General features: G+C 43.1%; 2 protein-coding genes, 1 long non-coding RNA gene and 1 other non-coding gene across 7 annotated transcripts in view; 2 read left to right on the top strand and 2 right to left on the bottom strand.

Annotated features, from left to right (window-relative positions):
* The first annotated feature begins 1,345 nt into the window (after positions 1-1,345).
* BCL7A (BCL tumor suppressor 7A) lies at positions 1,346-20,902 on the top strand. Of its 3 annotated transcripts, none has more exons than XM_046901268.1 (7): positions 1,346-1,591; positions 5,708-5,816; positions 9,382-9,463; positions 12,524-12,620; positions 14,459-14,626; positions 16,115-16,236; positions 17,217-20,902. In XM_046901268.1, the coding sequence occupies exons 2-7, from the start codon at positions 5,782-5,784 to the stop codon at positions 17,286-17,288; spliced, it is 576 nt and encodes a 191-aa protein (XP_046757224.1). In that variant the 5' UTR covers positions 1,346-1,591; positions 5,708-5,781; the 3' UTR covers positions 17,289-20,902. The 3 variants fall into 3 exon arrangements, with proteins under 3 accessions (XP_046757224.1, XP_415148.2, XP_040504367.1); XM_040648433.2 differs by lacking the exon at positions 1,346-1,591 and adding an exon at positions 1,731-2,030; XM_415148.8 differs by lacking the exon at positions 5,708-5,816.
* Positions 1,462-1,540, bottom strand: MIR762 (microRNA 762). Its single transcript, NR_035328.1, has one exon. It is a non-coding gene; the product is annotated as a microRNA 762 (primary transcript).
* Positions 18,788-23,491, bottom strand: LOC124417228. Its single transcript, XR_006931559.1, has 2 exons — positions 23,333-23,491; positions 18,788-22,551 (listed from the first exon to the last, which is right to left on the bottom strand). It is a non-coding gene; the product is annotated as an uncharacterized LOC124417228 (long non-coding RNA).
* The window catches only part of MLXIP (MLX interacting protein), a 45,654-nt gene continuing 41,047 nt past the window's right edge, over positions 23,029-27,635 (top strand). The window contains exon 1 of one of the 2 annotated variants that reach the window (XM_015275579.4): positions 23,029-23,430. In XM_015275579.4, the coding sequence (XP_015131065.1) occupies positions 23,060-23,430 (371 nt within the window). In that variant the 5' untranslated portion in view covers positions 23,029-23,059. Of the gene's footprint in view, positions 25,735-27,635 lie in introns of both variants that reach the window. The other variant, XM_046901259.1, reaches the window with a different exon arrangement.

Raw genomic sequence — 27,635 nt, forward strand, 5'->3', positions numbered from 1 at the left:
GTCTTTTTGCACAGATCACCCTTACCCCCAGCTAGAGCCTTCCTGGTATTCTTTTCAGGTGGGCTTATACCAGATGCAGTCTATTTCCATTACGCAAAGGGGGTATTTATTCTTAACACCCAACAGCAAAAAAAGCTATATAGAAGTATTGATTATATACACTAGTAAATGTTCTGTGCAAAATGCTTGGATAGGTTAGAGCAGATTTGTAACTACACAGACAAAGCTGCCAGCACAGAGCACTGTGATATACATTAAAACCAGTTTCCTATTTCGGCCTTTAAAACTTTGTTTTCCCTTCTGAAAGCAGCAGCTCTAATTAGCAGCGCAATACCAATGGGACAGCATCTTACAGTGTTTGTATAAACAGCATAATGAGGCTGACACAAGTTGCCGTGGAAAGATCAGTGAAGTGCTGTTGAACACGCTTCCTTCTTTACATCATCCTCAGCATCAATTTGAATAATAATGTGGGCCCTCCAGAAGCGTTGCTCTCAGTGGCAATGTTTTTTAAACAGAGATCACTGCTACGCGCTCTGCAAGTGTCTGTGGTTGTGCAATTAGCACAGTGAGGTGTGTTGGTTTATTAGGAGGTCCAGCAGCACAGTGCTTGGTGTACTGTGGGTCTGTGAGGCACGTCTGTGTCAGGAGAGGGTGTATTGAGGAGAGGGTGTGTTGAGGAGCAGCTGAAGGTCGGGGCTTTGCTCAGCATGGGGGGGCTGAGGGGAGGCCCCATGGCGGCCTGTGGCTCCTCACAGGGGTGCAGGAGGGCCGGTGTTCATCTCACTCTGGTGACCAACGACACGGCCTGAGGGAGCAGCACGGGGCTGTCAGGGGAGGGCGGCTATGAGGAAAGGGTTCTGCACCAGAGGGCAGCGGGCACACAACAGGCTGCCCAGGGCACGGTCCCTAACTGCTGGAGTTCAAGGACCGTTCGGACGACGCCATCAAGCGCAGGGTCCGATTTTGGGCTGTTCCTGTGTGGAGCCTGGGGCTGGGCTCGGTGATCTATACGGGTCCCTTCTAACTCGGGGTGTTCTACGACTCTATGGGTGTATCGGTGTTTGTGTTCTCACAGAAATGGCCGGTATTACTTTAGGCAGCTGAGAAACCCGACAGCCACCGCGTGTTGCGGAGCTGCGAGCATCCCGCGCAGATGTTTCTCTTCACAGGAAGCCCTTCACCCTCCGCCCGCCGCCAACAAAGCCGCCGGCCGCCGCCATCGGCGGATCTCCTCACGGCGCCCCTCCCGTCTTGCGCGCGCGCGGGCTGCCGGCGGCGGAGCGGGCTGCGCGTGCGCAGCGTGCGGGCCCCGGCGGGCGGGCGGAGCCGAGCGGCGCCGAGCGGAGCCGAGCGGCGCCGAAGCGAGCCGAGCCGTGGGAGCATTGTGCGTGCGGGCAGGACGGAGGGACGGACGCCGCGAGCCGCGCCGAGCGCTGCATTCCCGCCGCTGAGGCCGCCGCCCTGCCCCTCCCCTCCCTCCCCAAAGCCCCAGCAGCATGTCGGGCCGGTCGGTGCGGGCCGAGACCCGGAGCCGGGCGAAGGATGATATCAAGCGGGTGATGGCGGCCATCGAGAAAGTGCGCAAATGGTGAGCGGGCCGCGCCGCGCCGGGACCCCGCGCCGCTCCCCCTTCCCCTCCTCAGCGCCCCGCGGGGGCCCGAGCCCGGCGGGCGGCCGCGGGGGGCGGGGAGCGGCGGCACCCAGAAGCCATTTCGCCGCTGCCCGTCACACGGAGGCGGCGGCGTGTGAGGGCGAGAGGCGGCTCCATTGTGCGGCCGACCCCCGGCCCGGAGCCCCCGCGGCCCCACCGCCCCCGGAGCCCCTCAGCCGGGCCCTGCGGAGCGCGGCCTGCGCGGAGGGCTCCGTGTGGAGGGCTGTGTGTGGAGCTGCCCCTGGCGGGAGCGTCTTTCTTCTCAAAAAGCGTTCCGAATCCCGCTGTGAAACTCTAACAGCCCGTTCCTAATTCCCACGTATTCCTTAACCCCGCAACTTTCCGAGCTGTGCGTTAACCCACCAACTTCAGTGAGGTTTGTAGAGCTTCGCGGGCGCTTCCCCACGAAACGCCGTGTGGTCGCGAACCCCGAGCGGAGCAGGACAGAGAATAACTGCCGCCTGGGTTGGTCTTGTTGTGTACTTACAGGCTGTACCCCGGGCGGAACGGTGCACTTTTGTTTGGCCTTCAGCGTGTTTGGGCGGATTTTTTTTTTGTCTTTTTTTTTTTCTGCTTGTATTGTGGAAATCAACACGAAGTGCTGGATCAGTGCGGTCACACGATTGTGGCGATGTTTTCAGGTGGGGTAAGGAGCAGTGCCACAGTGAACCTCTTTCTCCACCGAGTTGGAGTCTTTGTGTCTTTGTGTGAGGAGCTTTGAATACGTTTAAATGTTTGAAACCCACAGAAAGCCTTGTCTCTTTGGACCTGACAAAATAAGGAGTGTTTCTGTCGCCGTCACGGATGACACTTTGGTTTTGTTAAAAATAACAGAAATGGGCATGCTTGCTTTTTCTGGAGGCATGGATTTGGTCTGGAGGTATGGATTTGTTGCTTCTTGAGCACACAAATGGCCAGTTGGCCGGAGCTGCACAAAGGACAGAATGTGTGCCTGATAATGCCGGGCACGGGATGGGGATTTCAGAGAATCCACCCGTTGTGTGTGGAGCTGAGCAGCCCGGCAGCGCGGTTCGATCGTGTTCAGGAACTCTCTTCTGCTCTGCTGCTGTTTTTAAGTGCTGTTTGCTTACTGCCGGGTCAGCTTCAAAGGGTTGGAACGGTGTACAACGATGAGACAGTGCTTCTGATCACACAGCCACGTTGTTGGCTGTGTGGGACTGTACTATTTTGGCTGTAGGTATTTCATTCATGAGCGTAGCATACCTCCTTTGAGTCCTGGTTTGTGGATGTTGGAGCGGGGCAGAGGCAGGAGCTTGATCATTCAACAGATTGTCTGGTTCTTTTTCCCTTGGCGAGGGCGCTCTGCCATCAAGTCAGTTGCTACAGCTTCACCTGTAAAACAAATCTTATGGCATAAATAGGTTTTGTCCACTTTAACCCTCACCAGAGCCACCTCGCTTTAAGCATGAGTGCCTGAGCTTTGGGATTGCCTAGGCTATGTTGGGTGAAGAGGAATAGTCTTGGCCCACAAATAAGAAATATGATGTAGTTTATGTATATAGGTAACAAAACTTCTTTTTATTAAAACATAAAGAGGGCAGCAAAAACATGAAAGTAGTAGGTGGACATGTGTATAGTTTCAAGGGTTACTGTGCAGAATCATGCGGCATTTCTTCTGGTTAGAAGTATTTACGTGGCTTTTTGTGTGTGCATCTCACAAGTATTTCCTTGAGCCGTTTTTCCTATCTTTTTAAGGCAATCACGGTTTGATGGTGAATCTTATGATTCCCCCCCCACCTGCAGTTAAGAACAGTGGGGAAATTAGCCAGAGAAATTCAGTGTTCTGTGGTTTAAATGTTTTGAGAAGACTTGTGCTGTGAAACTGAACTTTATGCAGTCGGAATTCCTGCATCTTGAGAGGAGCCACATCGGCAATTTCAAGTGTGCGTTTTCATTGGCTTAATGGGAGCAATTTGTTGCCATCCACAGCTCTTCTGTGGAGATGCAGCCGCTGAAGATTGAAATACCTTGCATACAACAGAGTTTCCTGGTACATGTGCACATGGAGTGCTGCGGTTCAGTACCAAACAGGAGCAGAGTCAGGTCGCGCATACTGTGAATGTTGAATGGCTCCAGTGCATGCTGCCCTGCTTTACTGATGTGGGAAGGCGTGTGGCAGCCTTGCTTTGCAGCATTGCTGTGTGCTCCCGTTGCCACATCTCTGTATGGCACATGGGAAGTTGCTTTCCATCAGTGCAGACTCCATTCCTTGGAAAATATGTTTTGTATTCTTAGACAGTGTGCCCTTCAATGCAGGTAGCCTGTCTTCACGTGTTGGTAGAGAGCCTGGTGCTTCTGGTGTTAGTGCAACTTGGCTGAGAGTAGTAAACAGTGAAGTTGTTAGGATTTTATCTTGAGATTAATGCAGCCTTATCTCCTTTGTTTAAACCACTCCCGTGAATGAGCTTCTATTTTAGAAAACATCTAGCACGTGTCTTGCAGAATACATGGCTGTGTTGCATTCATGTGGCGACAGCGTTAAATCTTCATTACTAAGGGAGTTTTTGAACTTTTTTTTAAGCATACTTATTTTTCTTTCAGTCTAGAATAAATGTAATGATGTGAGTTGTAAAAGGTACAGGGTTATTTTTGTTTTAAAGGTTGGCAGGTATGTGTAGATTCTAAATAGTTCTCAACAAGAGAGGGGCAAAACGTACTGTGCCCTCAGCCAGCATAGGAAAGCAGTGGAAACACTCTCACAAATGCTGGATTTATTAAATGAAATAAAACACAGTTATTTGCAGGAAGAACTGTGATGGGTAGCAGGGAAGTACTAGAGTGCTGAGCTTTGGGACAGATGCACAAACATTTATGCCATGGTCTGGCTGCTGGGAATAGGTATCCTGGTCAAGAGAATGCAGCAGGATGAGGAAAACTCACCGTATTGACTTGTCGTTGACTTGCAGGATCTTTGCATAAGTCATTTGGCCGTTTTCTGCCTCTTTTATCAAAGCTTTACATAATATCATAAAGGAGAGGTGAACTTGGACCACTGCTGGAAATAGTATCGGAAAGTGCTATGCATCTGTTACAGAAAGGAATGGTTGCAGGAGAGGCATGACTTTAAAACAAAGCACATTGTGTAAGAGATACTGACTGGAGTAACCATAGACCATGAGATGATGTGACCTGGTAATGTTGGTTGGGATCTCTCAGTGTAGGTAGCTAAAGCAGAACTTCTGGTCTGTGGCTGTCCATTTGTTGTCTCCATTTGGGCTTGCTAAAATATTTTTATATGGAATGTAATGCAAAGGAGCTTCTGCAGATTTTCCTGCTCTTGCTTCCTTCTTAAAATAGATTTTCATTTCAAAAAGTAGTTTGGGTACGGAACTTCTTAATGTGATGTCTTTGGAGAGGAGTGCTGCTGCCATGTTGCTCCATTGGCCAGGCTGCAGTGGCTGTGTGGCTGCCTGCAAAGGCTGCAGTATGCCTGGTGGCAGCTGAAGTAAAAATACCCGGTGTGTGCGAGGGAACTGTTCAGAAGTACTGTAGCAGTCCAAACACAGTTACCATGGATGAAGTGCAGTATGGATTTTCTGGCTCATAGTTATTTCTTTTTGAGCCAGAATATGCTCGCTGACTTCAGTGCAAGTTGGATGTATGTAAAAGGTAGAGCTTTGTCATATGTAAACCGTGTTTCTCATTACTGTAAGAAAGGCTGCGTGCTACAACGTGGAACTCAACAGAACTCCTCAGAACGTGCTGGCATGTACAAGTTGGAGACTGCTACTGCAGCATGCTTGGCTAAAGTTAGAGAGAAGGGGCCCTTGACTGTTAGTGTTTGACCATTACTGTGTGTCCACTCACACTACTTTACACTTCATTGTATTTGCAGCATGGTCAAGAAACACCCTGTGTATTTGGGGCTACTTCATGTTAGTCACTGGATGAACATCGGCATAGAAATAGGCGTGCTCTGAAAGCAAGCCTTCATTTCAAAAACATCTTTATTTGTGCATCTGACAGCACTTTGTGTGTATAATAATGGCATTTTCTTTCCCATCCCCCTTTCTCCTTTGCTTGATCCCACAGGGAGGTCATAATTCTGTGATTTTCACCAAACTCTGTTGCAATGCAAGTGAGTGTGATGTGATAAATTCAGCATTATGACGTCACTTCATGATCATCAACAGAAGATGGGGTATGTGGGAGCAAATCCTTGTGTAAATACAAATCACTCTGATAAATGGTAGTCATGGTAAAAAGCCAAACAAGTGTGAAAGCCTTTTCTTGAATGATGATATATTGGCAGCAAAGGCTTTCTGTTTCTGTGCCATCAAATGTTTCTAGCAGTCATTGCTGCTGCAAAAGCTGCCTTGACACATTATGTATGAGTGTAATATACACTGCCATGTTTGCTCACCAGTATATTACTTTTATACATGGCATTTATACTCAATTTTGGAGCTTTAGTGTTAATAAACAAAATATAAACACATTTAAGTGTCTTGGGCTATTTGAAATGGGAAAATAAGTGTATAATTATATAACTTCTAGGATATTAATATGCCTCAGGCATAACCACTGAAGAAGTGTTGATATTAATGCTTACCCTACCTGTCTTTGGCTGTCCTTAAAATGCTGTGCAGATATGGTTCAGAATTTAAGAATGTTTTAACGTGATTCCAGATACGCGTATGGATTTTGTTTCCGTTGCATAAAATAGTTTCTGCATTGACTGTAACCAAAATGTTTAAGATACTTTTCAGTGTGGAAGATTAAAGCAAAGAAAATTATAGTATGTATTTCAAGTTATATCATTTCCTTTGTATTTATGCTTGGGTCATTCGTGGACAAACAGAAGTTTTGAAACCAGAACAAAAATGTTGGGTTTTCTTAGATGTAAGGAAACTATGGAGTTTGTTAGGTAGATGAGAACAAGTGAAATTGAGAACTGCTGCATTTTTAGCCTGGTTAGCTGTCAAGCTGATGGTGGGCTTTCACCTTTTCCAGTCCACTGTTCAACATGTGGATCAATCTCTGTAACAGAGTACGGTGCCATAGAAATTCCAACCCAGTGATTGCCTACCAAAGGTGAAGTAGCATCAGCGGGTGCAGTTCTGGGCAGTATCTCAGGGTAAATGGATTCAGCAGCAGATGGGTTTTGTAGACAGGAAGCCATGTGCAGAAGCTACTTGGGATTTCCCAATAGAAAGGGGACAAGAGCTCACAAATTCCATGATTCCACTCCAGCAATTGGTCTCTGAGAATATTTGGTGGTTTGGGCAGCACTTAGCAAACTTCAATGTTTGTAGGCAGCATAAATAAATTGTCAGCTCTAAATAAATAAAAAGCAGTGTCCCTGTTCAGCAGTGGTGACTTTACACAAAAGATAAAGACTGAGGGAGGGTTCAGAGTAGGACTGGTTGGGGGGGGGAGTTTGTGATTTTTGTGTTGATTCTTTGTGGAAATACCGTAAATACTACAAATAATAACCTGAGCTTTGTGTTTGCAATACATGCCTTAATTTCTGGAGTTTATGCTGTTGATCTTAAATGTCTGAAAGTCATTACATTTCTTCGTTAACAGACTTGTCTTTGTGCTGCCATCTTTTTTCCTATTAATACTTTTCTGGTCTCAAACTGACAATGCTGCAAATGCTTATACATGTAAAATATTTGAATAACAGCAGTTTGATGTCTGGTTTTCTTTTTAACCGTGTTTGCAGGATTGGGATGTTGGTGTACTTCCATCACAGAATATCCCTATTCCCATTGTTGTCTGAATTACTGTGTATTGAAATCAGAAAAAAAAAAAAAATATCCCTGTAGCTGAAGGTTATCAGAACTTACAGTGGTATTTAGAAGCTCAGAAGAATTAAAATGTCAGGGCTAACTTAAATACTAGAAGGAAAAGTTACTAATATAGGTTTCCTCCTGTGTTCTACAGTCTGTCCAGTGAAGATGCTGTGTGAGGCTGCTTTGAGATGCTAACAGGTATCTTGAACTTTTGGTTTTCCAGTGCAGCATCTCTAAGTAATATTTTGCTATAGGAAAAGGCTAAAATCTTGATTTAACAAAAAAAAAAAAAAAAAAAAAAGACATATTTATTCACCTCTCCTATGCCCAAACCAAAAGCCCAACTGGTTTTATTTCCATAACTTCAAAGGTTTTCCAAACTAGAAATGAGCTTAGTTTGACTTGTATTCTTAAAAAATTTATATATCATGATCATGTCTTCACAATTAAGTATGCTCTCATTACTGCCGTGCTCTCATCTCCACTGCCATTTTTATCACCCCAAGCAGTAGAGCTCCAAATTAGTATGACATTGTTTCTTGACATACTTCAGCCATCTAGTGTACATAAATGGATGTATCTAAACACACAGAGGAAAAGCTGCTCTAGGAAAAACGGTGGGAAAGAAACGGATCTGAAATAGTTCTGTGCTTTAATTAAAATATCCTTGTGGACAGATCCAAAACGTATCAAATTGCCATTTATAGCTTCTCTTTTTTTTAAACAGGGAAGTGTCTCCTCTAGAGGGTAAACAAATAAGATTGGCTTTCATAACTAAAACAAATAGTAAGGAGGATGTTTGTGGCATTTGTACAGCGTGGCTGCTTTAGATGCTGGAAGCCCTTTCTAAAAATGGAGATATCACATATGTATTTGGAGTCACATCCAGCTTCTCCCATCCTGCAAAGTACATTATCATTTTAATCTATACCTTCCAAAATTCCAAAACTATTTTAAATGTGTTTTAAAAATGAAATAAAAATGCTTGAGATCTCATCCCAAATTAATTTCAAGTGTTCATGAATATTTAAGGGAATTAGTCCTTGTTGTTAACTTCTAATTGATCCATTTGCAGAGCTCTTGCAAACCCAGGAACCAGCAGTGGTGATCTGTGACCTGAAAACTGATCACAGAAATGTGATGAAATTTCTCTGGCATTCTGAACCTTCCTTTAATGTTCTCATGCAAAGACCTCAAGGAATTCCTCCTGTAACTAAGCACTCAGCATCCATTCCTTCTCCGCACTCTGTATCTGTGTGACCCCCTAATGTAGTGACACCCTCCGGCCACATTTCCTTTGCAATTTGTCAGTGTTATGACTTCATGGCTGGCTGGCAGGGGTCTGCAGAGTGCTGTAGGTTATGCATTTCCCCCCTGATAGTGCTCTCAGTCTTCCCTATCCAAGCGAGCCAGGCTTTCCTGAGTCTGAATTCTGCATCACAGCACATAGTGGTACCAGCAGGGCTGTTGGTTCTAAGGCCAGGGTTTCAGAGTTGTCTGACAGGAGTGTTGAGCGATTGTTCAACTGCTAACAGCAAATTTCTACCCAGAAAGAAACCTCAAATGATCAAAATGCATTTAGTTTTTTAATACCATTAAACGGCTTCATGACAATCAAAACACGCTGGTCTGTCTAAAACCTCTTCAGCTCTCTAGAACCTTAAGTGAGAATTGTGTTAAATCTGCATTTTCATTAGCTGTTCTTCTTAGCTGTATTGTTAATCCTGATGTTATTACTGCTACTGCAGTTACTCACCCAGTCAAGTAGCAGCCCTCAGAAATCTGGAGGTTAGCAGTGCTCTAACAAATTTTTGAAATGCAGAGAACAATTTGCAAAATGCAGTTCTAAAGACGATGTAATAGAGCTCATCCTACTTACTAGCCTATTTAAATCCTTGACAACTTACAATAGTAGTTCGCTTCGTTTTGAATACAAATTTTAACTTCTCCTGCATTGTAATTTTACAGGGAGAAGAAGTGGGTGACAGTTGGCGACACGTCCCTACGGATTTACAAATGGGTACCAGTAACAGAGCCCAAGGTCGATGATGTAAGTATCCTGCAGATGGCTTGCATTTTTCAAGGTGTAGAGACTCATGTTCAGGGAAAGCTGAACAAAAGACGCTGTCTGTTCTTTGAGCCTCTAAGCTAAGTCGGGTGTGTACCTCCCAAACCTTTGCATGGAACAGCTCCAGAGACAGTGTTGCTCTCTGCAAGAAGTGATATTGATAGTTCATTAGGTGGCAAGTCTTCGGGGTCAACTTGTATCAGTTCTCAGATAACTGTTACACAGTCGGCTTGAAACTGATTTTGAAGCATTCTTCAACGTAATGATTGATGGGAGTGGGGATAGAAGCAAGACATCAATTACATTGTTCCTCCTTCTCCTTGATACTTGAAAGGAAAGGAGGCACTTTGTATGTATGGTTTGTGCCTTGGTTTTGTTTTGCTAAAAAAAAAATAGGTGCAAAGTAAGACTAGGAAACCTCAGTGGAGCTGAGATCGCTCGTATTAAGATAGCCAGCCCAAGCGGTGCAGTCCATGCGCTTCTAATGTAATGTCTGTTTTTTATAAATGCTTGGTGTATGCATCATGTTTATATTCTGGTGTGCACTGTTCATTTGCCATAATATAATCATGTGGCATAAAAATAACAAATGTGAAAGTTGATTGGACTTGGAAATTGTTTTTCAGTGTCAGTTTTACTCCTAACTTATAATTGAGGTACTGTTGTAGAGGTAAAATTAATCTGTGGTACCGTAGTAAATTAAATGTACAGCAGGATATATGTATATCCTATGTTTGGTACTCTTTCCTTGGGATGTCCTGTAGCTTTACTTTATTTGAAGTATGAATTAAGACCTATTTGGGAGAAAACTACTATGAATGTGTACAGTGATGGCTTTCAGGTGAGGCAGTTTTACAGTCTTGTCTCAAAATTGACTCAAAGTCCAAATTCAAGACCTGTGGTTGATTAGCATTGCTTTACTTGAGGTAATTTCTTTTGGTGCCCTTGGTTGTACCACAGGCTTACATGACGGTCGGAGCTGTGGTAAGCCTTCTGTCATCCTTCAGAGCTTGAGCAGCATCTCTGTGAAATAACCATTTTTGAATGGGAAAGCTTTTCTGGTTTCTTTACAGATATTTGTCCTGTCTTTCTAGTTATTGAATGTTTGGTCTTGATTTTATTATTATATTCCAAGGTGGGAGAGGAAGCTGTGTGCAGGGAGAGAGAAAGTTACTTAGGCTTGTGGCTTCTGCAAATGATTTTCCTGCGGTTAAACTGTGCTTGTATGATGGGTACTACAGAACTTTGAAATAGAATTTCTGTTGAGTTTATGGATGAATTTTCAAAGTGACTGGTACCTAAAGTCAGATTCTCTGTTAGGAAGAATGGGCTTATGTAGCAGTCTCCATATGCAGAGTTTAATTGTAGTTTTTGAGCCATAATTTTCAGCCCCCCCCCACCATTCACGTGTTGTTCCCAAGTCACTTTGTCATTTCTTTGAGCTGGAATTAAGCTCTGTCCTTCAACTAGTTTTTGAAGGCTGTTATGGAACCTCACTGTTTTGATGGTTCAACTTTTTTAAACGAACAAACAACCCCCCTAACCCACGTTTCAGCTTGAATTGCTCTGTAATTTCTCAGTACTTCTCCTGTGCCAAATGTGTCCTCTTACCTTCAGAAAAGCTGAGAGAGATCTTCCTCTCTGAACTTCCACTTTGCAAGGATAAAGAAGTCTGTTTGGTTTCACCTCTATTTCATGTATTAGAGAATGTTATCTGGGTCCTTTCATTTGCTCTCTCTGAAGTAATAAAGCAATTAAGGAAGCCTGATAGTCTATGTGATGTAAAGAGAAAAATCTTTCCAGATCTCCCTTGCTGAATTTCCTCTTCGGTCTTAGACTATGATTTTGTTTTCTTCCCTTGTTGGAGAATGTTGTCTTAACCAAATGCATGGGTTGGTGAGTGTTCTTCCTAGAGTTAGGCTTTTAATTGTCTTCTCAGCAGGCATGCAGAATCCTCCAAAAGCAGTGCAGCTGGCTCTTTCTCCTGTGAGACTGATTACGTCACCTCTTAATTGAAAATGCTGCATCCCTTAGCAGACGCAGATTTTCCACGTGATGGATGCCAACGTCTCTTCCTTTGTTTTAATGCTTGCAGGCCATACTGTTGTTTGGTCACAAGCCTGTTGTGACCTACTGTTCATGTAGAACTATATTGCGTACACTCTCTGTTATAGGCCAATCTGATTTTTCTTAACCCATCATTGAATTTTAATGAAGAAACAGCATTAGATATAGAGAAGGAGGAGGTTTCTGCAGCATAGGTCACTGAGAAATGTAAAAAGCCTTCTCTTCAGTGTCAAAATTCTAAATCTGTTATCATTTCTGTTATGAACACATTTCTGTTGTCTGGGTGTGTTCTGAAGCTTCCTAATACAAAGGGGGGCACGCACTGAGTTTGATAGTGGTGTGCTAGTATGCGTAACCCATAGAGTGAGCAAAGTTAAGCAGTCAGAAATGAGGTAGCTCGTGAATGTTCAGACCTGCCCCTCATCAATATTCTTCATTTTTCAAAGTATGGCAGAGATTCTTTTGACCTTGCTGGCAGGTAACTGTAACCAACTATAAAAGCATCTCCCTAGTTCTTTGAATGGGTTTCAGCAAGTCATTTAATCATCGTGTCTCTGAGTCTCAGCTGACAGGAGGAGGGGCAGTATTGAGAACTGTTGTACTTTTTTTTTTTTTTACAGAAATAGTGCAGTGGTTTAAAGATTAAAAAAAAGAAAAAGAAAAAAAGTGCTAACTGCTGCTAGAATGTGTGGATAAAAACCTATGTCCTCTACTGTTTTGTGTCATGAAGAGTACAATTAAAAAAAACAGCCCTGCAATTACTGGGACTGATGCATCATTGATATCATCAGTGCTTATCTCCTTGGTTTGTTTCTCCCTTGAAGTTAGATGCTTACAGAAATAGTAAGTGGAAAGGGCTTCATACTTCAACTTTTTTGGACTTCTCTTGTCATTATTCTGTTCTTGTGGGTTTTTTGTATTTTGTTTTCTTCATGGTGACTGTGTCATTTGTTTGTGGTACCTTTTGTTTTTCAGAAAAATAAGAATAAGAAAAAAGGCAAAGATGAAAAATGTGGCTCTGAAGTGACCACTCCAGAGAACAGCTCCTCTCCAGGGATGATGGACATGCATGGTGAGTGGGAGAAGGTCAGCGCAAATTACCCTATTACACTGCTGTGGAAGTGTAAGCTAATGGTGTCAAATCCTCTGTTGCTCAGTTTGGATCAAAGTGAAAATGGCATCAGATACTTGCTCACTACTTTGGATTTCTGTTCTGTTGTTTAAATGCCTTTTTTTGGGTCTCTGTACGTGGAGGAAAATATTCTTAGTGGAGCTATATGTGAAAATAAAAATGTCAGTATCTACTATCCAAATGTTATGCTCTTACTTACGTTGATTAAGTAACTGTCAAGCTTGCTGCTTGTGGAACCAGAAGACCCCCAAAGCCTTGGTGGCACCTACCATTGTTTTATAGGTTTTGTACTTTTTTTTTAAGGGAAGAAGCGAGTCAGAGCAGAACTCAGTGAGAGTCATGAGAGCAAGCTGTGGTTCTCCTACATCTTCCTTCTCCCTTGACTTGGTGAAATTAACTGGTTAAGTAAATGTTTTTGCATCCCAGTCAGACAGTATGAAATCAGTTTAAAAACAAACAAACAAAAAAAAAGCTGTAACTTGTTGAGTGTGAGTATGATATTTATTACAAAGGAGCATGCACAGCTCTGTTTTTATTTTTTACTTTCTAGGTGTTTGGATAGCAATTATGGTTGAGAATGCAGCACTATTTGAGCTGATAAGAGGGGATCGTATTTTGGCTGGATGTAATTTTTTCACTTCAGCTTTATTTGCATTTTTATTGCTATTTGATTTGTTCTTACAGTGCTTGCAGTGAGTGTGGTCTTGCGATTAAAGGATTGAGTATGTTATTCACAGACTGGATTAATTTTTCATCCATGTTGCAAACTTCTAATTTAATAATTTAATATTCTTAAGCCTTTTACCCCCATCGATGAAGTGAATATAATACTTGTTTTATATCATTTTATATTGTGTTTTTAACCCATATTGTACAATTTCACTGTAAGCTTAATCTTATCTTCAAGCTGTTCTGACAAGAGATGGTCCATCACTGGCTATGTGTTTCTGAAGTCCTTTGGATGTAATGATTGTACAGATGCAGAGGGAGATGGATCACCTTACATGCTAGTAATTTAATTAATATTTTGCTGGGTTACTTCTCTTTGGGGATCGGGGCTTCCATCTCGGTTCCCCCAGTTAGACTGGTTTAAAGATTACAGCAAGCTTCACTGCTATCCATAACGTATGAGCTGAGATATTTAAACCATTGTAATTGGTTTTCACAAAAAGAGGGCACAAGCAGGACGTTTCCTGATCTGTGTTGCAGAAAGTTTTTATCACTGAGCTTCTTGAGTCTAGAGAGTATTCTGAAGAATTATCTCTAAGATGCTGTTGCTTTTAGGACAGGCTACTATACTATGCTTTGATAGCACTGTAGGCTTTTTGACCTGTGGGATACACTTTTAAAACCACCTGCTCATCAGAGCACTGTAGTAATACAAAGGAAAATTGTAGCATGAATATTTAATTGGCCCTTTGTTAGCTGATCTGTAAAATGAGGTGGCTTCAGTTAGCCTGTTTTACTCGCATTATAAAATTCTGGGTTCTTTAAAGGAGATCTAGGTAAACATTCAGTTTTATTGTATAATATTATTTACAGCATTTAGAAAACTCATGTAATTACAGCATATGCTGCAAGAGCAGAAGTTGTGATGTTCTGGAGTAAGCCTGGTGTTAGTGTGAATGCTGCTGTGCTTGGTCTCCAACAAGCTAGACTATATCCTGCATTATCAGGATATTACAGGAAAAACAAATAAAAAAGGAGCAACTATGTTGTGCTTTTTATTCAGATCTTGTCAAATTGGACTCTCTTGTTTAAATCTTTTTTGTTAACAGATGACAATAGCAACCAGAGTTCAATAGCTGATGCTTCTCCAATAAAACAAGAAAACAGTAGCAATTCAAGTCCAGCACCAGAACAGAATTTGGCAACACAAGCAGATGGCACTGAAGTAAAGTCTGATGAAACTCAGTCAGAAGCAAAGGAGCAACCTGGTTCAGAAGGTAAGCTGAGAGATCATCCTTAAAGCCAGCAAAAACTGCTATCCTTTAGTGTGGTATCCTTTATTTGCTTGTTTGTTTTAAGGACTGAGTAATAACAGATTGAAATAAATGGTTCCGAATTCTCAGCATCTAAACAAAAATGAACCATAATCTCTTGCTTACCAGTTGTTCTTCCATACAACAGGAAAGGCCAGATTGACACTCAAGTCCTTTTTGGAGAGGAAACAAACAAAATAGTTTGTTGTTGTCATAATCTCAGTCTTGAAAGAAGAAATAATTTAAAATAATCTTTAAAAAGTGACACAAACCCTAGAAAGAGTTACTTTTGTAGTTGTAGAAATGTTCATTACCTAGTGTGAAAGTAAAATGGAGATGAGATATTTTAAATTGTATTTAATTTTTAACTGTGTAAACTAAAATGTAATCCTTTTTTTCTTAACATTGCTAGTTATTCAAAATTTAGTTCTGAATTCTGTCCTCATTTTCTAAAAGCTACAGTTGTACACAGATGAAAACTGTGTGTGGATTAAGAGATTGTTGTGAACCTCACTCTTTAAATGATATTTGGGTAATTGAAACATGTTCTGTGTTTATAATCTGTGGAAGATAAGTGTCTTTATCCCATTGTAGGAGATAAAATATGTCCTTAATGCCATTCTAATTATTTGGTTGCAGAATTCTTCCCATAGCAAAGCAATTAAATTATGCCTTCCTGATTAAGTTCTTAGCTCGGGAGATCCACGAGCCAATTTAAATTTCGAGCTTTTATCTTGGTAATACTGGAATGATTATGCTGAAGTTGTCATCGTTAATGGGGGTTAAATTTTGACAACTGAATCATCACCAAACACGAATAAAACAGAATCCTTCGAAGAACATCTCAACAAGAATGTTTGTGATATAGTAAAATGTAAAGATTTATTCCTAGGTCTGATGCTGCCTGAACTTGTTTGTGTGAAGATGTTACGTAGCATACACGCTCCTGTCTAAATTTAGATTCAAAGAAAATCATACCAAGTTCTCTGGATTAGTTCCCAAGTCCATTACTGTAAAACAAAAGGGAGAAGCGATGACAAAAAAAATACCCCTTGCTAGCGTAGCTACACAGTTTGGGATCCACTGATGATCGCAATTGAGCCTTTTTCTGCAGCTGCCTCTTACTTACGGTTCAAAGCAACTTTCCTTGCATTCATTCAGCCCTTTGCAAAGTTTGTTTGAACTTGTTCGCTAATAGCATTGACTTAGTTCTATGTTACCGGGCGTGTGAGAGTTTAGCTCCCTCTAGGGACTGACTTCGGCAATCGTATACTGCCGTTAGCATGAAGGCAAAGGCCTTGTAAAGTGGCAGTAGTGAGTGGTTTTGATTGTGGAGTTTGAAGTTGATTCATTATGTTTGTGTTGTTATATATGTTATCATTAATGGCTACATGTGAGTGGAATTTTCATCTCCTGCTGCATGCTTTCATTTATAATCTCTTGAAATTTCAGATACCTCTGATGAACAGAATTCACAATCTTCAATGGAAAATTCCATGAATAGTTCAGAGAAAGCAGAAATTCAGTCCTCTGGAGAAAACGATATACTTACAGAGGCATCAAAAAACTCTCAGGTAACCTTAAGCACAAAAGCCCAGTTACTTAGGATTTGAAAAAGAGCATTTTTACCAAAAAGCAAATGGAAGGAAGCCAGGCTCATTTCCTAATGCAATGGAAATGAAGCAGCTGTAGAGTATTAGATGTATGTATACCTGGTGGTGTGGTTAATTTGATTGCCTTCTTGCATTTCAGATAATTTGATGAGCAATACTACAACTGGTCTGGTTTACTTCTCGTGTTTCAGTACCAGGCTGTGTTAGTTTTATATGGAAATACTAAAATTTAGCCTTAATGAATGGTCTGCGCCTAACTGACTGAAAAGACCCCTTTGAGGATAATTCAGATGTGAAATATTTTCTATCAAAGAAAACTCATACAGCAGTTAGGAAAATGATTTTTTTTAGATTCTGTAGGCAAGGTGTTCTCATGTTGACTTGCTTAGAATGCTGAAAAAAATCCAGGTGAGTGAAAGAAGGAAATTATTGTAATCGTCCCATTCACACAGGGACCCTGAGACGGAGCACTGTTCGTACCATTGGTTTTCTTTGTGGGTGGCTGGCTAATTCCAGTGCCCTCCTTGGTCTTTCCAAACATTTCATGTTCTATCCTGTAGAGGTTGCTTTGGCTGTAGCAGGAGCAAATTCATGTGCACGTGGCGTGTGTTATGCTCAGGCGTGGAGTTGAGGGAAGTCTGGGTATAGGTATGCATCAAGGCTGTTGCCTGGAACATTCCCTGAGGCATCTAGCCTGGAACTAGAAATTTGTCCTTTTGAGTAGAGGATACAAGTGTGAAGAAGCTGAAGTAAGATGTAAGTAGAGAAGTGGTTTTTGGAAGCAAATTGACTTGGTCGCATCATTTTTGTATCCAGGGATGCTTTGTATTTCACAAGTGACACGCCAGGGAATTTTTTCTTGCTGCTTGTTTGATGTTTATGGCACCTGAAATTCAATGCAATGATAACATGATTGTTTTTCTTTCCCCCCTGCCATTAAGGACTCTGAAGGAGTGCCACCTTCTAAAAAGATGAAAGTAGAGGCTTCCCAACAAAACATTGAAGAGATTTAGACTATAGATTTTTCTGGTCAGTTTTTATGTAAGGTACATCAGTGGGCTTAATTCTAGAACAACCTTACTTAAGCATCTTCTCTTGGATGAGGACAGAACTCCTAACTTTTCAAGTTACCAAGCAAAAATCCAAGAAAGCCTAACAAAGGTTTAACTTCTCAGACACTGAAAACTTTTTCCTGTGAAACAAACATTGAGAACTTTTAAGTTACTGTCTCTGAAATGGTTGGAGTAAACAACTCAGGAGGGGTCTACGCACTGTTTCTAAAGTCAAAATTACGATTATGTTGCTGCTGTATTTTTTTTTTCATTTCTCTATTTAACATTGTAAGATATTTAAGGATGGTACAAGTCAGGTATTAGCTTTCATGTGAAGTTCATTGTTCTGGCGCGATGTCTGCTTTTGTTTTGTGCCTTGTGTTCTGAAAACAGTGCTAACTTTTAACTTTTAAAAGTTGTTTTGCAACTGTCTCCTTTGCAAAGTGACCTATGTTTGTATAATGCCATGTAGAAAGGCTTTTTGTTCTTTTTGCTTTTTTTCTTTTTTTGGAGGGGGGGCTGTTTTATTTTATTTTTAATTTTTAAATCCCTGGTGCTTAAATTTTAACAAATACGGATCAGGATGCCATTTTCACTCTTGGAGTCCAAGGAGAGAAAAGAGCTTGATATATTATTTTAGCAGCTATAGTGGAGATCTTTTATTGAATGCATGGCATTCGCAACTGTAAATTTGGTCTTCTAAATACTTAACTTCATCAGAAGTTAACATGATCTGTTTACCATTTATAGTCCGGATCTGAATATATAATGTAACACAACAGTTAAAATACTTAGGTATTAGGTCCAGATCTCTGTACTGGGTACAACTTGCTTTACAGAAGAGTTCCACTATGTATATAAATAGGATCAAAGGGATTGATGCACAATGAATTTATTTTCAATTGGACTTTTTTGATATGAGATTTTCACTGAACTGGATTTCACTGTACTGTTTCTGTATAAGATGTTTACTTCTATGTTCCAGGTTAATACTGTATTTGGGATTTTTTTTTTTCCTTTCAGCAAGTCTTGTAAATAAGCCTTGTTGTTTCTGTCGTCTCTGCATCATTGATAGAAATGTTCCTTCTTTTACAATTATGTCAAAGTGTGCTTATGCTGAACGTAATTGAAAAGCACTAAGCATGTGCAACTCCCTTCAAATCAGTGGCGTTTAGAAGTGCAGAACCATCTGCAAAGGTCTCGTCTTTGGGGCCTGATCTTCCAGGGTGAGTGCCCAGTTAGAACCGCCCGGTGTCAGTGGGAACCACTTACTTCTCACTTAATTCTCTTTACACACACATGTGCATGTGCACGTGCGCACACGTGTATTGCTGGATCAGGCCCTTAGTCTGTCTTCACTTTGTGTGTGAGAGGTGGAGCTTGTAATTTAAACTATGATCTCACAGCTATGGAAATGGTTGCATATAGTTTGTAAGCTAAGAACTGTAAATACTTTTTTAAAGGAAAAAAAAAATAATCGCTTCCAGTTGATACATTTTCATAATTAGCTCCTCATCAAGCTTATTTATTTCTGAATTCTCCAATAGTGAAAATGGCTTGCACTTAGACTACTGGATTGCATCTGCAATTACCACTTTATTATGAAAAACAATGGGGAACTCGGGGGAGGGAGTGGAGGGAGGGCAGGTGGGGGAGCCAGTACTGGCGTTCCATAGGATGTTTGTAGGATTCAACTCCAAACAACATATGACACTCAATTTCACAACTTTTCCTTTGTGTTGAAATAAACTTTTTGGATTTTAACTGAATAAAATTTGATTGCAAAACCATTTGTGAAAGAAGTGTGCTCCCTATTAAGTTGTTGGGATTTCTGGTCTGATCACGAAGTCCATTAACGTTCTGAAAATAAGGAAATGAGGAGCCGAAAATTATGTTTGCACAACATTATGCAATGAAATGGTAGAATTCTCTCTTGAATTGTGTGTATGCCTAAAATGTGGATAACTGGTCAATGATGATTGATTTGTATGTATATTACATTCAGATTTAAGTGATATTTTGTGAGAAGTTCTATTGATATATGAAATGGTCAAATTTAGAAAGATTCAAACTTTAAAATATTTTTGCTTTACTGTTGTTGTTTTTTTTAATGCTAAAGCAAAACAAATCTGATGCCACCTTTGACAAGCAGTCATTTTTACTAATCCCTATCTCCAGGTGCATCGCAGCAAGTTTTTAATTCTAATTTTGTAGAAGTTTCCAAGGGAATAAATAGATTTTTTCATTTAGAAACTAATTCCTGTACTTTAGGAAGAAATAAAATATATAAATAGCACTAAAAATACCTCAAATTTTTCATTAGATAGAAGCATTTATTGGCATTATTGACATCAACAGGTTTAATTACAAGCTTCCTTTTCTCTCCTGTGGCTTCTGCTCGGAACTGTTCATTGTTCTGTGGCTTACAAGACAAGGCATCATAATTATATTCCTAGAGGCTTTATTTCTAAAATAGCAATGTTTCATTTACAGCTTATACGGGATACATTCAGAACTTTTACTTTTAACCAGAGATTCTAGTAGTGACAACAGACAGCTGAACAAGCAGATAGATTTGGGTTCCTTAGATCAGTTATTGTCATTCTCTAAGAGAAGAGACTTTGGCATTACCTGGTATGAAGAAATCCAAAATAGTGTATAAGACTGTTATTAGTCTTAGTGAAGTGCCTGATAACATTTATGGGCCAACGGATGTGATTAAACACATTTTAATGCCAGAAAGTAAGTACAGATGGGACCAAACCAGAACATCAAATTCAAACCAGTCTGAGGTTTGAAACCAGATCTAAATCCAGTTTTTTTTATTGTTTTTTTTTTCTTTTTTTTTTTTTGGTTTGGACCTGTCTTTACCAGAAACTTGTTTTATGAACTCACTGTAAAAGGTTTTATTGAAAGCATTGAGACGTGGAGCAGAAGGAGAGATGTAATTTTCTTCAAGATGACTGACAGTTCTCATACAGCTAACCTTTCAGAAATAGTGCAAATTTCAACAAGTGCTTCCTTGCTACAGTGCTGAATGTTGGAGCTTCAGTTACAAAACATAAAAAGAAAAAAATATTAAAAAAAAAAAAGGAAAAAAAAAAGAAACTAGGAGCAAGCAAGTAAATTAGCTGAGTTTGTGGAACGTGTGGGAAGGCCTTCCAAATAAGTGATTTACTCAGCCAAACATTTTATAGCAGAACTATTCCTTGGAATTTTTATGCTTGGGAAAGTAGTTGTTAAACATTCCAAAAAAGAAAAAAAAAAAAAGTGCTGGCACTTACAAAACAACAAAAAAAATCGACAAGGCAGTATAAAATATTGGTTTTGGGTGGCTATCTTCATACATAAACATTGTCATGTTTTGGAATGTTCTTTATATCTAAGGGCCTGTTAGAAGGTGTAAAGAATTTTGTTTTCTTCAGTACCTAATCGTTTTCCATCTTATGATTTGTGTGTGTGTGTGTTGTACAGCAGTATAATTTTTCACTTATTTATTCCATCGGTAGTTATGGTTTGTACAATGTACAATGGTTTCATTTCAGAAATAAAATAAAAAAAAATCACAACACGAATGCTTTGTGACTAATTTTTATCGAGAAACTTAATCTCAGCTGGTTTCTTAAATTAAAAATAAATTCCCATCTTTACAGTGTTTTGAAATATGCATTCCATGGCGTTGTCTCATTTGGTAGTGTGTAAAATGATTCACTTGGTTTGACCAAAGGTTGCCTCTGTCTGTTAGCAGGGCACTGACTGGGTGTGGATAATGTAATAGCAACAAACAAATATGGGCAATGATATTACAGCAGCCTGCAGAAAAACTTGGTAATGTAAGGTTTAAGGTGCTTACTGTTGGCTCAGTACTCAGCTAACGTCTTGTGGAAACTTAAATTGGAGCAGAGGGCACAGTGTGAAAACGTGCTTCATCTGGGAAGCATGCTCGAGTCTGATGCTGGCAAGGATAAAAATTCCTAAGAGTTTTGGAAGGATTCTTTACACTCAGGGTGGATGTGGAGTGTCCTGCTTATTCTCAGCATTCTATGTACTGTGTCCTAAAGTAGCCTGCAGCTGCCCAGACAGCTGTGGGGGGGTGAGTTGTGAGCAGAGTGCTGCTCCTGGCTGGTCCATTTTGGTGCCTCCCTTGCTTTTACTGGGGTGCTTGTGGGATCATCTCATTGAACCACTTCAATCTGCTACCCTGGGTGAAAAACAACTACCTAATTCTAGTGTTGTTTGTTGTTGTTGGCTTTGTTTGTTTTTCATTTTATGAAATAGTACATTAAAACAGCAGAGAGAGGAAAAGAGTGGGGATTGCAGCCTCACTCAAGACAGGTTTCAGGAGGAAAAGCCTCTGACCAGGTAAGGCTTGTGCTGGTAAAGGAGTGAGTGACAGCACAGCCTGGGAAGTGGGGTGCAGAGCTGCAGGTTGGCTGTGGTTTGCCTGGAGCAGGATGGGCAGCAGAGCGGGAGCCATGGCCGGATTCCCAGCCCTGCAGTCACCCCATGGTCTGGGGCTGTGAGTAAGTCTCCCTGGGCTCTCTGCCTCATCAAAATGGGAAGGCTTATCTCCCAGTCTGTGAGATTTAGGAAGATAATCTCTTCCCACCGAGAGCTGTGGTGTATGCTGCAGGCATATTTTTAAGCACCATGAATGTCTCTCTGCTCAGTGTGTATTATAGTTGAATTATAGGTAATCCTGTGCCGAAAGCCTGCTTTTTGGAAGGAACATCAGCAGGAGATGGTGGCCTACATCATTTTGCATCAAAGATTGCTAAAAACAGTCAGGAAAGGCATTGCTGAGATGCTGCTGGGTCCGTGGTGTTCCCTGTGCCTCCTGGAGTTCCCCACTGTGGAGAAGGAGAGGAGAGACAGCAGCCTTGGCCTGGAGGTGCCCTGAGTGCTCATCTTAATGAAGTAAGGCAGAATGTCCATCTCCAGAGCTACGTTATGATTGCAGCCTTTTCTTAAGGACTGCCATACGTGATCTTGACTGAGAGCTTAACGTCAGTCTTGATTTTAAAGACTTCTCACAGCTGGAGCCCTCCATAGCAATGATACTTTCCTCGTCCTTTGTGCGGGGGAACTGTTGAACTTAGCCGAGCTGCAGTTAATTCCTGGTTCTGGTCAGCATGGCCGCAGCCTTACAGCCAGAAGCGGTTCTGCACTTCTGCTCGAGGCCTCCCCACAGGCAACCTCGCACCTCGTGACCTCGTCCTGTGCCCTGGAAGTACCACACTGGGTATTAAACTGGGGGGAGGGAGAGCAGAGCAGCATTGTGACACCAGGGATGTGGTGTCCTCGCTTTCCTTGGCCACGATGTTTTCTGCCTGTGGTGGTGCAAGGGGAAAGGACAGGGCGGCAGTGGCGGCCCAGGGTCGCTGTGGGTGTGTGAGAGGACACGAGGTGGCCGTGCCCTCGCGTTGTGAACGGCAGCAGGGCTGCGCACGGGGGCGGCGGAACGACCTTCCCCTGAGGGGCGCTTGGCGGGAAAGCACCCCGCTGCAGCGGGACGGCGCTGTCGGGCGCGGCCCTGAGGGCCGCAGCGCTGAGGCGGGAGCGCGGCCCGGGCGGGAACGAGGAGGGGCGGGCCGCGAGGGCGGGGCTGTAGCTCCGGCTCCTGCCGGCGGGGCGGGGCGGCGAGGGCCGGTCCGGGGCGGAGCGGGGCGGTGGCGGCGCAGAGCGGGCGGCGGGCTCGGCCGGGGGCTGGCGGCGGCGGCGGTAGCGGGGCCATGGCCGCCGACGTGTTCATGCGGCCGGCGCAGCTCCTGGGCGCGGCGGGGCCGCTGTCCCCCCGCACGGAGCCCGATGAGGACTCGTCGGACACCGACGACGGCGGCGCTTCGCCGGGAGGAGGGCGGCGGTGCGGGCCGCGGCGGGGGCAGCCCCCGGGCCCCCAGATCATCCACTCGGGCCACTTCATGGTGTCGTCGCCTCACAGCGAGCACCCTCCCAAGAAGGGCTACGACTTCGACACGGTCAACGAGCAGACCTGCCAGACCTACCAGTTCGGGGCGGCGCGAGGGGGCGGCGGCGCCGGGGGGCGGCTCAGCATCGACGCGTCCCTCACGAAGCTCTTCGAGTGCATGTCCCTGGCCTACAGGTACCGGGCGCGGGGCCGAGCGGCGCCGGGGCTCGTGAGTCAGCGGCGCGGGGAAAGCCCCGAGGGAGCGGGGAGGGGCGCGGGGCCGGGGCCGGGCGGAGCTGTGCGGGGCTGCGTGGGACTGCGTGAACCCCGTGCGGCCGCCGTTTCTGTCGCACGAGAAGTTGGGGCTCCGCGCGGGCGCTGCGCTGCGCTTAGGCCACGGCGCTGAGGGAAAGCTGCGCCCCAGCCCGCGCCCGCTGCGCTCCGTGGCGTGCGGGGACACCGGTGACCTCGGCGCACGGATCCCGTCCCGGCGTGGGAGCGCGGCCGTGGGCGCAACGCGCAGCATCGCCGCCAGCTTTGGTGTGAGCGGCCGCCTTCAGCGGAGCCCGAGCGCAGAGCCTCACAGGGAGCGCTTGTGACACGGGGGCTGCCCTCTGAGCTTTTTGTCCGGCTTTCTTTCTGCAACTGCCTCAAGAAAGTAGAGTCTGTCATTGTTTCCTTTGTTCCGGTGGCTGCAGCTGAGCGCTGCACTTCCTGGGTTTATGGGCGCCTTGCGCTCTGACTTTGGTTTTGCTTTCCATCAATTTGTTCGGATGTTACATCCACATTTAGGCCCTTTGTCTGTCTTCCAAAATGGAGGCAGAGCGATGGATCAGAAGTGTTGGGGAAGATGTGTGTCTGCCCGAACCTTTTGTTCCACGCGATACAACAGAAGCGGGATCCAATCTGATGTTCTCTATTAAACAGATTCTGGAAGTTGATTAGAAGGGATGATGGAAAACTCCCCTGAGCGTTATCAACGGGAATACTTATCTTCGTTTGTAGGAGCCATATTAGCTGGAGCTGAACTTGCCTGCCCCAGATGTCTCCATTCCTTGCCGTTTTACAGGCGCTTTTCTTCTGGCTTTAGATTTTATTTATTTTGAGGTATTGCTCAGTGAAGGGGAAACAATAGAACTGTCCATTTGGTACCTTTAGCGAGAAAACAGAGCTGTAAGTAACCTCGCTTGGGTAATTTGTACCAGCAGGTTATTAGTTACTGGTGTGAAGAGGCTCATAAAATCTTAGTGTTTACAAAACAAAATAAAAAAGTGACACTAAAAATCAGCCATTCTGCCTGAGAGGAATACGTGGAGGAACCAAAAGCATCACAAGTGATGCAGCTTCTGTGCACCTCCTCACCGGCCTCTATTACGCATGTGGGCTGAGGCGCGCTGCCTTAGAAGTGGTCAGTGCTCTCCTTGGGGCACATGGCGCTCGGGAACAGCGAGTGCCTCTCGTGCTGTGCTTCAGGCTGGTCTGAGGGGCTCTCGTTGGCCTGGGGATGGTTTTGTTACCTTTGCCGTATCTTTATAATTTATCTGATGCTGACAAAAAACGCAGATAGCATGTGCGTGCTTTTTCTTCTGCTGTTGCTGGATGGAAACCCGTACTAGAGAAAAACAAGAAAATAACCCCACAGCAGGAAGGCACAGAGGTGTCTTTTGGCATTGTGGCTGTTGCAGACCCAGCAATGAAGGCCAGCCAGTCGTGTTTCTGGAGCAGGTTGATAACAACATTAAGTACAGAAACAAGGAAGTTGATGTAACAGAGCTGTGTGCGCAATATTTATTTACACTTGACACCCATTGCTGATATCTTAGTGTTTAAAGTCTTAAAAAGAAGCACTAAATTGTGTTATCTATCAGCCTTACTGATGAACTAGCAAAGGAAGTTTTTCTAGATTATCAGGTCAGGATGACTTACATTTGAGATGGTCAGATTTATGCTGAATCACATCCACTTGGGGATGCGTAGCATAGCGTGGCTCCTTCTAATTGTTCTGGAAATAGGTGGGTTGTTTTTTTTTTTTGGTCTTAAATAGCTTTGTTCTATTAAGCAACTGCCACACTTCTTTATGATGAAAAAAGAAGCTGTTTCTGAACTGAGGGGAAGTGATTCCCTCATGCCTTCGAGCAGTACAAGCTAACCTGATTTTGATTGCCGTCCTGTGTGTCTCAGTCACGTATCCATCTGCACAGACAGAAGAACCTCGTTTCAGATGAGCCATTTCACAGAGGAAAACATGGCCAGAGCACGCCTCGCTGTGCAGCTGGGAGATTAAAACAATCTTCTAAATCAATAAGTTACTTATAAACACTGCAGTTTACCACAGGTGTCACGCGGGCTGTACTTTATCTAAGTGTCACCAGGTTTTTTCATGAGATTGATTGTGGTAACCGTACCATGCTGGCGGAGGTAGAAGAGCCCTGGTTTTTCTCTTCCAGCCCTTTCATCTCGGTGCTGTAAAACAATGTGACCTTGCACATCTTGGTGTGCGTAAGTAGCACAAGTAATTGCAATTGGTATATGGCGGGTAGGCCACTTTATACAGAAAGATCTAAAAAACACGCTTTCCAAAATGGAAACGACCTTTGCCATTGTTCCTTCTCATAGTGAGAAGCTATGCCAATAATTATGTGGCCCGTAATGCCTATTACGCAGAATTGCATCAAATGAAATGTAATCCTGATATTTAATTTACTGAAACCCTTTACTGACTTTAAACTTATCCAAATATTTACGTCACACAAAAATAACTTTCCCAAACTGAACTGTATTCTGAGATGTTTTGATTATAGGACATGGTAATGTAAGTTGGTTGATTCTTTTTTTTTTTTTTTGAGATTTGGACAGAAGAATTTTTCCAAATGTTGTCTTACAGCACTGTTGTCTTCAGCAGAAGAGCAGTGTTCAGCTCCTTGTAGCATCCAGGCTGAAGGCTTTTGCGAGGTGAAAAAATGTGCTGTAAGGAAGGACTCTGCAAGCCATTAATGGCCCTATTGGGCTGGAATATGGGAGTGGCAGCATTCCCTGTGGAAAGCTCTGCTTTGGGAACGTGCAATGTAAGATCCAAAATCTGAAGTATGCATGCAGACATGCAGATCTCCCTCTCGTATTGCCAGGCAGAAGATCCGTGCAGCTGAAGGAACAGGCCAGCCAGCTGTATGTGGTCACATACATAGTGTAAACAAAGCACGAGCCTTATTTTAGGAATTAGTGAGCGTGAGTTGTTCTTTAATGTGGGTGGCTTTCTTTTTAAACTTCTGTTCCGTGTAATTATGCCAGCTGATGTCAATCTTACTCAGCGGTACGACATGATAGGGTAAGTGAAAATGACTTTGTGGGCTTGTTTATTATTAAGTAGCCTCAGAACCCTCTCACCTTCTAATGAGAGCTTAAGAAGCACGCCAGGTGTTGTATTTAAGGTAAGAGTGTTAGTGCTGGCATTAGGTACTTGTTTAAAACCTTCTGGATCCTGCTTGTTAAAGTTGCACGGAACATGAGTGTGAGGTGTGGGAGCCGTGGCATCAGTTTGCTTTTGAGAAGCTTGCCAGGTCGTTTCTAGATCTCATCTCTCCTCTTCAGCAATCTGACCCCATTGCTTTATGTAGATGTAAGCTAAAAACATTCCCTTTGGTGCTGGACTGACATTTCGGATTGACTTGTTTCTGAAGCATGTTTCCACATACAGTGAGTGAGTGCTTTGGGAAGTTCTTGGCAATGGTGCTAGCAGGTTGGAGATAAAACGCTTCCAGAATTTATCTGTGCATTTTTATATGCTACTTGTGGGAACAACTCTGACAAATATGCCTGTGCTCACCTCATAAATTAATCGGAACTCGAATTGAGTTGCTGTGTTATGAGCACTGGTGGGTAAGATCTGCTATGTTCAGAGCACAATGTGAATCAGGACAGTGTTACTGAGCCTATTAGCTTGCTTAAGTCAAGTGCTTGATATAGTCACAAGCTTTTAAGCTCTATTTAAGTAACTGGTAAGTTGCACCGTGACAACCTTGAGCCTCAGGAAGGTTTGCAGAAAGATTGCTGAGCTGTGCTCATTTCAAAGATGCTTTTGTTTTGCCAAAGTAAATATTTAATAGTGGTTGTGTGAAAAGGTCTTCATTAAAATTAAGATTTTGGTGTCTTCAGTGCTACGCATGCCTGGGAAGAAGTGATAAATTCCAAAGACACGTTTAGATGCAGGAACAACCCTTTTTTTCCACCATGCCTGGTGCCTTTGGTGGCTTGTGCTGGCTTTCTTTGCTGTGTGGGGTGCACTGCAGAGGTGTGGTCCGCAGTAATTGCACTTCTTATAAAAACCATGTTGTTGATATCATCTTGTGATTTACCAATCCATCTGCATGTTGGGTTGTAGTTTTCTTGTCCTGTGTTCCTAA

This window comes from Gallus gallus, chromosome 15 (genome assembly GCF_016699485.2).
Source record: "Gallus gallus isolate bGalGal1 chromosome 15, bGalGal1.mat.broiler.GRCg7b, whole genome shotgun sequence".
Lineage (NCBI taxonomy): Eukaryota > Metazoa > Chordata > Aves > Galliformes > Phasianidae > Gallus > Gallus gallus.

Coding starts and splice junctions, on each gene's coding strand:
- BCL7A (XM_415148.8), top strand. CDS start 1,500: ATGTCGGGCCGGTCGGTGCGGGCCGAGACCCGGAGCCGGGCGAAGGAT. Junction 1,592..9,381: donor ATCGAGAAAGTGCGCAAATG/GTGAGCGGGCCG, acceptor GTAATTTTACAG/GGAGAAGAAGTGGGTGACAG. Junction 16,237..17,216: donor AGGCATCAAAAAACTCTCAG/GTAACCTTAAGC, acceptor CCTGCCATTAAG/GACTCTGAAGGAGTGCCACC.